The sequence below is a fragment of the Canis lupus genome, chromosome 9 (assembly GCF_048164855.1).
Source record: "Canis lupus baileyi chromosome 9, mCanLup2.hap1, whole genome shotgun sequence".
Taxonomy (NCBI): Eukaryota; Metazoa; Chordata; class Mammalia; order Carnivora; family Canidae; genus Canis; species Canis lupus.
This window is the reverse complement of record NC_132846.1, coordinates 72,971,677-72,984,150: the sequence shown is the minus strand read 5'-3', so window position 1 is coordinate 72,984,150 and position 12,474 is coordinate 72,971,677. Positions and strand designations below refer to the sequence as shown.

At 39.1% G+C, this 12,474-nt stretch overlaps 1 protein-coding gene across 5 annotated transcripts in view; it reads left to right on the top strand.

The window, feature by feature from the left end:
- PPP1R13B (protein phosphatase 1 regulatory subunit 13B) overlaps positions 1-12,474 on the top strand; it is an 88,889-nt gene that overhangs the window by 27,904 nt on the left and 48,511 nt on the right. For 2 of the 5 annotated variants that reach the window (XM_072840067.1, XM_072840066.1), the window contains exons 1-2: positions 6,649-6,941; positions 9,096-9,243. In XM_072840067.1, coding sequence (XP_072696168.1) covers positions 6,828-6,941; positions 9,096-9,243 — 262 coding nt within the window. In that variant the 5' untranslated portion in view covers positions 6,649-6,827. Of the gene's footprint in view, positions 1-5,672; positions 5,692-6,629; positions 7,116-9,095; positions 9,244-12,474 lie in introns of those variants that run through there. The other 3 variants (XM_072840069.1, XM_072840070.1, XM_072840068.1) reach the window with 3 other exon arrangements.

Genomic DNA, 12,474 nt, shown 5'->3' with positions numbered 1-12,474 from the left:
CTGATGTGGGACTTGATCCTGGGTCTCCAGGATCATGCCCTGGGCTGAAAGCGGCGCCAAACCACTGAGCCACCAGAGCTGCCTGTCAGTATTGTTTTAATTTGCACTTCCCTAGTGGCCTGTGATGTTGAGCATCTTTTCTGCTTATTTGCCATCTGTATGTCTTATTTGATCTTTTAGGACCTTTGGTTCATATTTTGATTGGTTTGTTTTCTTATTACCAAGTTTTAAGAGTTTTTTGTATATTTAGGATATAAGTCCATTATCAGATACGTATTTTGTAAATAATGTCTCCTAGTCTGTGGTTTGTCATTTTGTTCTCTTAACACTGTTTTATATTGCTCTGTTCTACTCCATTAGAAACCAAAACTGGCCCTTGAGGCACTAATTGATTTTACAGCCCACTAGTAGGTCATAGCCTGTGGTTTGAAAATCTGTGTTTGCTCTGCTTCCCTAACATTCACATGGACAATGTCAGTAAAGCAACTGTTCTGGGCAGTGATTCCCAACATTGATCAACAGGAGTTCAGAGTTGATACTGCCCTTTTTCTATTGTAGAGGATTCTTTAAATTTTAGTGAATAGACTAAATTTGGTCAGCTGCATCACCTCTTCATCTGATAGTAATGACATATCTAAGTGTAATGGTTAAGCTCCATGAAATTTTGTATTTCTACATGGTTTTAGACAGATTTCCTTAAAATGCATATGCATTTATGTATTTTTTAAATGCATATGCTTTTAAATACTGAAGAGATTCAGTTAAGGGAAGCTAAGGTGTGTACTTTGTATTTCCAGGAATAACGTATGACTTAGATTTTACCTGTTCAAATTGGTGAGATGGAATTTTTGTATAATGGAATATATGCTTTTTAAATGTTAAATCATTTTTTAAAATTTGTATTTATTCATGAGAGACACAGAGAGAGATACAGAGACATAAACAGGGAGAAGCAGGCTCCCTGCAGGGACCCCAATGTGGGACTCGATCCCAGGACTCTGGGATCATGCCCTGAGCCAAAGGCAGATACTTAACCACTGAGCCACCCAGGTGCCCTAAATGTTAAATCATTAAAGCCAAACAAAAACAGTAATTTGAGCTAAACAGAATTGATATGGTTACTGAGGATCTAATTTATAATGGTTGTTTAACTTTTTTTTTTTAAAGTAGACTCCCCACCCAGGGTAGGGTCCAATGTGACGCTTGAACTCACAACCCTGAGATCAAGACCTGAACTGGGATCAAGAGTCGGACACTTAACCACTTAAACAACTGAGCCACACAGGCATCCCTGGATATTTAACTTTGAATAGATGCTACTCAAATATTTACATGTATTTGCCCTCTCAAAAGGGTTAACATGTATTCTTGCAGTTTTATACTTCTCATTGATTAGAAAATTTTTTCATTGCTCTCCACAGGGCAATTCTGTTTTGTTTTTTTCCTAGAATAATGCAAACCCCAGTTTTGGAAATTGAACTTAACATGATTTTACTAAACTATTCTGTTTTCTATGGAGTTAATCTTATTCCTCCCAAATTTTGGAGGGGCAGGGAAAACTCACTCCCTGATACCCTGCAGTGCCACCTTGTGGAAAGAGGGAAGGCTTTAGCAAGGGACGTCCATGCATCTCTAGGTTTGAGTGAAATCTGCCAAGTGTCACATGTGTACAGACTCCTGACTTTCATGCTAACGTTTTTCAAAAAGCTTTTCCCTTCTCTCTGATGTGGATCAACTCACTGATTAGAGGGGTATGATACTGGCAGTCTTTTTTATAGAGACCTTGATGATAAGGCAGGAGTCCTTCATAACCCAACCTATTGAAAAAAGAAATTTTATTTTTATTTATTTTTTTTGAAAAAAAATATATATGGCTGGAGAAGTTTATTGAGTGCCTACTATATTCTGGGCACAACTGCAGGCAGTAGTGATACAGCAGTGAATTAAGTAAATTTTTTGTTCTTAGGGAGCAGTGAGGAATAGACAGGGGATAAACATAAATATAGATTGGTGGTGAGTGCTAAGAAGAAAAGAAAAAGCGGGACAGTAAAAAGATTGAGTGATAGACTAGTGTTATGTTAGATACATTGATTAGGGAAAGCTCCTCTCATAAGGTGACAATGGAGCAGAGGCCTGAAAGAAGAGAATAATACAGCCATGCTAATAGCTGAGGGAAGCATGGTCTAGGTAAAGAATAAGTGCAAAGGCCCTGAGGCAGGAATTGGCTTGCTCTGTTGGAAGAACAGTGAAAACATGTTCTTTCACTGTGGCTAGAGCAGGAAAATGAAGGGAGGTACGGTAAGGGGTAAGATCAAAGTGGTGTTCTGTGTGATACAGATCATGTAGGACCTTGTAGACAGGACTTGGGACTTTGGAATTTATTCTGAGAGAGGTAGAAAACCACTTGGGGGTATTAGGTGAAGTGATATAACTGAATGAATGGCAGAAGTAGAAATATGGACCAATTAGGGTGCTCTTGCAGAGGTCCAGCTGAATGGTAGTGGTGGGTTGGGCCAGGGTAGTAGCAATGGAAAAGAGCAATCAGATTCTGGGTATACTTTGAAATTAGGATCCATAGTATTACTAATGTGTTCTTTGTGGAGGATGAGAGAGAAGGGAGTCAAGAGTACCTCCCAGGTCTGTCTGATTTTGTGTTCCTTGCTCTGGGTGGGGAGGGTAAGGGGGGAGGAGAGAAGGGCTCCCTGGCATTTGTTTTTCTGTCTTTGAGAGGCTAATTTAGGGAAGTGGCATGAGGCATTCAAGGGGAGATCTTAGACTTAGTTTTCCTTACAGCACTAACATTTCTGAGTTTCTAAATTGGTGAATCGGTGAACAGTGTTACAATATGTTAGGTCGGAAGGGAGCTGAGGCTGATTCTCATATTGGGGCACACAGCCTGTTAGGAAACTTGAAAGGGTTTTCTGACTCCAGGTGGTGCTTTCTATGGCTTTTATGAACTGCTTACTTATAAGCTACCAGGTGAGTTATTTATTACCTGCAGTAACTGCAGTATGGTATAGCTTTTATCATTTTATTTCTCCTCAGTTATCTTTGTTGTCCCTGTGTTCCTTTTCCACTAGATACGGAAATAGGTGGGGTTGGTGGGCCAAGGCATCTAATGTTTTATTTGAATGGCTGAGGGCCAGCAAAGTCTGATAAACGTTGTCCTAACTGGTATATCCTATCCACATTGTCTCCTGAACTACTGAGGAGAAGCTGTGACCCAGGGAGGCAGGAGGGGGTGCACAGCAAAATCAGTGATAGAGCCAATGATAAAATTTGACTTATTTCAAGCTTCTTTGTATTGCATAAGCAGAATTCCTTATTTCCTTTTCTGGAAGTGTGTAGTCCTACATTTACCTTTACTGTGGTATAATTTATATACCATAGCACTCAATTTCAAGTAAACAATTAAGTGATCTATAGTAAATTTGCAGAGTTGTACAACCATCAGTGCAGTCTAATTTTAGAACTTTTATTTCACCCTAAAGAGAAATATTGTGCCTCTTTACAGTCTATTTCCCCTAGTTTCTATCTCTCTGGGTTTACTTGTTATGGACACTTCACATAAATGGAATTATATAATATGTGATTGTGTAAGCATAATTTTTTCACGTAGCATAATATTTTCAAGGTCCATCCTTGTTGCAGCCTGGATGTGTCAGTACTTTGCTTCTTTTTATGGCTGAATAATATTCTATTGTATGATATACCTCATCCGTTTATTGGTTAGTAGACGTTTGGATTGTTTCCTCTTTTTGGCTATTATGAATAATGCTGCTTATGAATATTTGCATACCAGACTTTGTATGGACATATATTTTTATTCACTTGGATAGGTAACTAGGAGAGGAATTGCTGGATCAGATGGTAATAAATCTGTGTTTAACGATTTAAACTGCTGAATGGTTTCTCAAAATGGCTATACCAGTTTATATTCTCATACCAGTGCATGAGAGTTCTAGTTTCTCCACATCCTCATCAACACTTGGTTATTATCTGACTTTTTGATTATAGGATAGCTCCTTTTTTGTTGTTGTTATGCATCATTGTTCCACCAGCTTTACTGAGATATGATTGAGGTGTAGAATGTTGTATCATTGTATAATTGATATATAACATTGTATAACATTATATACAGAGTGATGATTCAATACATATGTATATTGCAGTTAGTTCCTATTTTATGTCTTATACGTCCCTAATTTGTGCTTTGTTTGGTTTCTTTGGACTGACAGGAACATCCTTTAAATGCCAAGTTTGTAAAAATGTTAAAGTATATATATATAGATGTTTGTAGATATATGAATTTGTGATTATTACTGATTAGTTGACTTTATGTAGCTCCAGTGTCCTTGAAAGTAAGGGTAAAGTGAACTCTCAGATTACTCCGTATGGTTATATAGTTACCTGCCTGCTGACCTGTCTTCATTCACTGAGCACCATTTAGGAGTCCAGCATTGCACTCAGGCTCTGAGTTCAAGCACGCTAGTCCTGCCCTCACTGGCCTTATGGTAGTTCTGGGGTTTTTAGGTTAAACAAATAATAATAAGTATAAATACAGCTTGAGACACACTTAGATGATTTCAAAGCCTGGTAATGGGTTACACCTCTCTCCTGTGAATCACAAACACTGTTCCAGTAGAGGATGTAATCAAGAAAACACCCATTATTTAGCGTAAGAATGTGGCACTAGAAATAGCCACAGTCTGTCAGAGCAGAATAGGAGGCTCTGTCTCAGGTTGGGTCAGGAAGGACAAACATTGGTGTCTGGAAAACTTCCAAGAGGAGGCGATGAGTGTAGATGATTGAGGAGGAGGAGCCGGGTGTGCAGTCTGTGGGAGTGGCTTGTCTGGGCAGGGGGGCGGTTGGAGGCTGGCATCCTGTCCTCACGTGCTGTGTGTGTTACAGCGCACAGTACACACCTTGGCAGGTTTTTCTAACTGTGATTAACCAGATCTCTTCTCCAGCATATTCATTTTTAGGAAGGATAAACATTAACTGCTTTTTCTCTGTACTTGTTTTCTTTAGTTCCTATTGAATTTCATCTATCTTATACTTTGTATTAAAAGAAGAAATAACACTACCTGTCAGATTGTGACATGCTATCAGTTCTAAGATATACTATGATTTTAGAGATACTAAATTGTAAACAAAACAAAAAGTGCTTCTAGGATCCATACAATATAATACTTGTGTTAGATATGTTTAGTTTTTTTTTTAAGTGAAGGAAATCTTGCTAGAACGGCAGTCACATGCCTTTTCAGCTTTAATTTTAGGTGATGCCTTAAAAAGTCTACCATCCAGATCAATACCAGCTTCGTTTATCTTGAAAGCTTTAAATCTGCCATGATTATAATGAAATTAGCTTTGATTGAAATATTGGAGATTACAACAAATGAATTTTGCTAAGATTAGAAAAGATAAGGTTTACTAGACTATAATACAGAGCTTAAAAACTGAAGTAATGTTTAGTGACTTTTGGATGAGTTATCTGGGTGGTCTTAGCTTTTACAATTACATGTCCAGACTCCTAACTGTGCCATTCTTGCCTCTCTCTCCTCCCCCACCCTAGCGCGCTGATCTTACTTGTGAGCTGAAAAGTCTGGGTAATTTAAAAGTGCCCCAAAATAGTGTCATTCCATCATTCATTCTGACAGCATGTTCATCAAGGACTGCTCTTGAGAGCAAGTGAGCACAAGCCGTGTTTTTATGAGTACATGCTAACGGGGCTGCTTGGGGCCCATGGTGGGAGGTGAGCATGCCGATACCAGTTCTGGCTAGAGTTCTGGCATCCAGAAGCCAATGATGTAAACACTCACTGCCTCGTGGTGTTGAGAACATACTGCGGGCTGCTGCAGCAGGCAGAGGAATAAAAATACTCTGAGGAACTGCGGGAAGCAGAGCACTCTACTACTTGTTAGTGAACTATAGTATTAGCACGTAAAGGGAAGGTGGTTAAAAAAAAATATTTTAACTAGTTTGAAATTTTGATTTACAATGCATGATTTAGGAAAATATATTCTTAAATCCTGAAAAGCATTGTCTGTGAAATTACAAAATGTATCATTAGAAGTATAAAATGTGTGTAAACAAGAATAAAAATACATTCTGGCTCTGTTGAAACTGGGAAAGCATTAAACTGTCCCTTCAGTTCTAGACATGTTTGCACCAGATGCAAGAATTACTATTTTTTTCCCAAATTCTATAGATTCCAGGCCATTTATTTCCATATTCAAAAGCCCCCAATTTTATAATTTTCTCTTATGCATTAGTGGACAGAAATAACTGCTGAACTTCCTGTAAAATTGAAATGTATTTATAATATATAAGAAGAACAGACAAAAAATGCTTTTTCATTGAACAGACTGATGTATCTTAGATTATGTTCAGTATTTCCTCTGTGGTATGGTATGGTGGAGGCTTTCTATCCTGCGTATCATTCATGGAGTCAACCAGATGTTGGTGTGCCTACCATGCCTCAGATACTGCCGAGGCAGGGGGAGATGTGGGATTCAGAAGGGGATTGCTTAGAGCCTAGTGAGCAGGGGAGAGACATGTTAATGCTGTGATGTAAGTAATAAAGATAGGCATGAAGAGTAACTGGATCACAAAGGACAGAGCATGTAGCCTCCCTGGTGAGAGGAGGAGGTGAAAGGGAGGTTTTGCAAAAGTGGTAGCATATGAACTGAATTTTGGAGGGTGAATTGAAGTTTACAGGCAAGCGGACGAAGTGCTCAGGGACAGCAGCCTGAGAGAACTCGACTGGAGTTGAGGGAGCAAGACTCAGTGTGTGAAGGGCCTGGGACTGGGAGGCCAAGAAGGTTATGCTGCGTTGTGTCTGCTGTGCTGGGAGCTGGGAGCTCACCGTGGAGGCTATAGGCTTTGTCAGAGGATATTCTCGGGAAATCCAAGCCTCAAAAGCTTCTCTGGGGAAGAAGGTAGAGGTTCACACGAACATTTGACTCTTAAGTGCTCAGTAGAGAAACCTGTTTCCTGTTTATGTACTAGAAAAAAAATCATTTGGGAAGGGCTGCTGTTCAGCAGTGTGGAACTCCTGAGTGTTTTAAGTAAAGGAATGACTTCATTTGGAAAGTGAACTGGCAACGCCAGAGGTGAGGTTGGAGTGAGGAGAGGTTGGTGGCAAGGAAACCAGTTGAAAACTGTTACCAATTTTGGGTACATAATATCTGATCATCAATATAAAGATGTTTAATCTCAAAATTTAGGAATTTAGGGCACTTTCAAGGAAACTATTTTAACAGTGAACTAAAATACTTAATTGACAGCTGAGATTTTAAGTGAGAGGAGGATTTTGGGACATGCAAGTTTTGTTTCTGACTTTGATCAAAGAATAAGCTGAAATATTTCATAATACTGATTAAAGGAAATCTTTGGTTTGAATTGTACTTCAGGAGTAATTTTTTTTTTAAATAAATAAATAAATAAGTAAATAACAGAGAGAGAGAAGGGTGGGCAGAGACATAGGCAGAGGGAGAAGCAGGCTCCATGCAGGGAGCCTGTTGTGGGACTTGATCCCACCCTGGGCTGAAGGCAGCACTAAACTGCTGAGCCACCGGGGCTGCCCTACTGAACCACTGGGGCTGCACAGGAGTAATTCTTTTTTAAGATTTTATTTATTTGGTAGAGGGTCAGGGGGTAGTGACAGAGGGGGAGGGGAGAAGCAGGTTTCCTGCTGACCCTGACATGGGGCTCAATCCCAGGACCTCAAGATCATGATCTGAGCCAAAGGAAGACACTTAACTGACTGAGCCACCCAGCCACCCCAGGAGTAATATTTTTTTAAAAAATCCCTTCTAGGGGCACCTGGGTGGCTCAGTTGGTTAAATCTGACCCTTGAATTTAGCTCAGGTCTTGATTTCAGGGTTGTGAGTTCAAGCTCCATGTTGGGCTCCATGCTGGATGTGGAGCCTACTTAAAAAAATAAAATAAAAAAGAAATCCCTTCCATTTTGATCACTTTAGATCTTAGATCAAAATGGTAGGTTTATTTTAAAGATTAAGAAAAATACTGGACAATTTTTTTTAACACATGATAATGTATTTTCATGTTTAAGGGCCACTTGCATTTTATTATGATACATTGTTGTATTTGCTCAGCCAACTTTTTAAAACTTTTTTAAAAACTAGGCTCTAAACCCAACGTGGATCTCAAACTCATGACCCCGAGATCAAGAGTTAGACACTCCATGGACTGAGCCAGCCAGGCGCCCCTTCCTCAGCCAGTTTTTGAAATAAATGGGATATTTGGTCTTTTTATTATCACTTTTTAGGAGCTTTTTTATATGTTAAGGAGATTAGCCTTTTATTCGTAATTTGCATTGCAAAAATTTTCCCCTCAGTTCGTCTTTTTTGCTTGAATATATCAATCTTTTTTTATAGTGTCTGGTTTTTTAACTAAAGCCAGAATGAGCTTCTGTACGCCAAGGTTATAAAAATGAATTTACTTGGTTTTATTCTAGAACTTTTATAAATTTATGATTTATATTTAAATATCTGAATTAGTAGGAGGTTATGCTGGTAAAGGATGTGTGATACGAATCCATTTTTTTTCCCCAGATGGGAATTTTAATTGTTCAAACATCAGTCATTGCATAGCCTTTTGCTCTCCTCAGTTTTGAGATATCTCCATCATTTACCATTTTCTGTTTCTGGACTTCATAATTTGTTCCATTGATATATTTATGTACTACTGCCATATTGTTTCGAGGCTTTATAGCATCTGGTAATGCTAATTCCCTTCTTTTGGAATTTTCCCGACTTGTTTTTCATTTTAATTTTTCTACATGAATTTTGTTTATTCATTTTAACTTTATTATTTGTGTAGTCTCCATACCGAGTGTGGGACTTGAACTCACAACCCTGAGATCAAGAGTTGCATGCTGTTCCGACTAAGCCAGTCAGGCTCCCCTCTACATGAATTTTAGAATTAGCTTATCTGTTTCCCAAAACTAATCCTGCAGGCATTTTGGTGTGGGTGGGAGGAGTGGGAGGTGGAGGGAATTGTTTAAATTTACAGGTTAATCTCCTTATGATAGTAACTTTATGTTGTAACTTTAATCTTTTCTCTTACAGATGATATTAACCGTGTTCTTGAGCAACAATGAACAGATTCTAACAGAAGTTCCTATAACACCAGAAACAACGTGTCGGGATGTTGTGGAATTTTGCAAAGAACCTGGAGAAGGCAGTTGTCACTTAGCTGAGGTGTGGAGGGGAAATGGTACGTGTTAGACACTGCAGATATAAGTGCATAATATTTATAGAATGCAAGGTATTGCTTCTAGTTCTTAGTTATCTGTAGTAATGAACTGAGTAATTAAAACCACATTACGTGGGGTAAGAGTTTACAGATGCCTTTTGTAAAAGATACGTGATCTGTTCCTTACTAGTGCCATCTGAGATAAGCTTGGAAAATGGATGCAGCTCTTCTGTGAGATCTTTTTTTTTTTTTTAAGATTTTATTTATTTATTCATGAGAGACACACAGAGAGAGAGAGAGAGAGAGGTAGAGACGCAGGGAGGAGAAGCAGGCTCACTGCAAGGAGCCCGATGTGGGCCTCGATCCTGGCACTCCAGGATCATGCCCTAGGCCAAAGGCAGGCGCCAAACCGCTGAGCCACCTAGGCGTCCCTGTGAAATCTTTTTTGATCTCACTGTGAACCATATGAGAGTTCTTTGTCCTCTGAGGCTTTACAGTGTTTTGTTTGATATGTGTTGAGTTGTTCATCTACTTTTCATTTCACCTCTGAAACTTCAAGGCAGAAACACTTATATTATTTTTCCCTATGTACAACACCTGTTAAACAGTAGGCCCTTGAAAAATATTAAGTTGTGAAGAGCAAATGCAGTTGACCCTTGAATAACATGGATTTGAACTGCTCAGGCCCACTTGTGTGTGGATTTTTTTCAGTAAATATAGTGGAAAATTTTTGGAGATTTGCAACAATTTGAAAAAACTGGCAGATGAACCACATAGCCTAGAAATACAAAACAAACAAACAAACAAACAAAAAAAACATGTTTTCCCTTCTCTTAGGCGTATACTTAGGAATAGGATTGCTGGGTGGTAAGGCAGTTGTTTAACTTGAGGAATTGCCAGCCTCTTTTCCAAAGCAACCATTTTACATTCTCAGCAGCAGTAAATGAGGGTTCCAGTTTCTCCACATTCTTGCCAACACTTGGTATTATGTATATGATTCTAGCCATCCTAGTGGGTGTGAGTGGTATCTAATTGTGGTTTTGATTTGCATTTCCCTAGTGACTAATCATGTTGAGTATCTCTTCATGTACTCATTGGCAATTTGCATATCTTTAGAGAAATGCCTATTTATTTATTTATTTTTAAAATATTTTATTTATTAATTCATGAAAGACACAGGTAGAGAGGCAGAGACACAGGCAGAGTGAGAAGCAGGCTCCATGCAGGGAGCCCGACTTGGGACTCGATCCCAGGTCTCCAGGATCACGCCCTGGGCTGAAGGCGGTACTAAACCACTGAGCCAGCCAGGCTGGCTGAGAAATGCCTATTTAAATCTTTTGTCCATTTTTTTAATTGAGTTGTTTTTTATTATTGAGTTATAAGAGTTCTTTGGTTTTGGAGTATAACTGACATAAAATGTACTAGTTTTATGTATACCTAATGATTTCATATTTGTATATATTGTGAAATGATCACTTTAGTTAAGTCTAGTTAACATCCGTCAGCATACAGTTAAAAAAATTTTTTTTCTTGTGACAAGAACTTTCAAGATCTCTTTGAGATCTTGAAAAGTTTTCAAATATGCAATACAGTATTATTAACTAAAGTCACCCTGCTGTACGTTACATCCCCAGTAAGAGTTCTTTATATATTCTAGACAAAAGTCCCTCATTGGGTATATGATTTTTAAATATTTTCTTCCAAAGTCTTGTGCTTTTAATGTTCTCCTTAGCATTCCGAACAAACATTTCAGGGCACATTGAGAGGCGTTTGACTTTGGTAAGTGTTGGGACTATCACTAAACCAGAGGTAAGAGGGTAGGTCCTCAGTTGTCTGATAACAGTGACAGGAAGCAGTGGGACAGTTACATAATGACAGTGTGTTGGGGGACTGGCAGTAGAGCCTGATCATTCTTTTTTTTTTTTTTTTTTTTTTGACCCTGATCATTTTTATTGTTCCTTCTTCCCCAATCACTTAGCATCTTGTTCTTTGTTACTTGTTATCACTACTAAGTCCTTACCTCCTTCTCCCTCCTTTTACTTTTCCGGGAAGGAATAAACTTTTTCTCTAAGTATCATTGCCCCAGTTGGTCCCTGGTCATGGAGAATGCTCATCTCCCTTACAGGAGTCTCTCAGTGGTGCTCTCCTTATCTCCAGGCCCACCTGAAATCCTAACCTGTTGTTTTACCTCACCAGGAATGAGGACTAATGCCTCACAGCAGAGAGTCATAGCATACTACATTTGCCATGGCTTTTGTATATGCCGTTCTTATTGTCTAGAACAATCCTTAGCACCCACCCCATCTTTGCTTGACTAACTTCTGTTCACTCTTTGCCTCTCAGCCCTTCCTTGAATGTCAGTGTTAAGTGTCGCTCCTCTGTGCTGCAATGCTGTTGTTGTATTTATCAGAACATAATGCAGTCATGTTCACATCTCTCATTGGATTACAATTCCTGAAGGCAGCAGCTTGTCTGTTCACCATCATATCCCCTCAGTAAAAACTTAAATCGTTGAGTAAAACAGCAAAGCTGGGTCTTGAAAAGTTATTTTCTTTTTTTTTTTAATTTTTATTTATTTATGATAGTCACAGAGAGAGAGAGAGAGAGGCAGAGACACAGGCAGAGGGAGAAACAGGCTCCATGCACCGGGAGCCCGACGTGGGATTCGATCCTGGGTCTCCAGGATCGCGCCCTGGGCCAAAGGCAGGCGCCAAACCGCTGCGCCACCCAGGGATCCCCGAAAAGTTATTTTCTAGTGGGTAAGATTCAGAGAAATGGGAAAGCACTTAGAACAGCCATTTTCAGTCTACCCTTGAGAAACCCTTACAGTAATTTTCAGGTTTCAGAGAATCCTTGAGTAAGAATTATTGTACCTACAACTCATATTAGTATGATCAGTATGTCATAAATATAATATTCCAGTATAATTGTCAATGCTTTTGAGAAGAGACTGCTTCTCTGTGGATCTGTATATTAGTTTGCTAGCCCTGTCATAACACAGTACTACAGCCTACAAGGCTTAACACCAGACATTCATTCTCTCCCAATTCTGGAGGCTAGAGATGTGAGATCAAGGTGTTGACAGGCTTAGTTTTTCCTGAGGCCTCTCTCCTTGGCTTATAGATGCCACCTTCTCTCTGTGTCTTTCTTCTATGCATGTCTATGTCCTAATCTTTTCTAGTCTCTTCATTGTATGAGGAAAAATTGGATTTAGGTCCACCCCAGTGACCTTACTTTTACTTAGTACCTCCT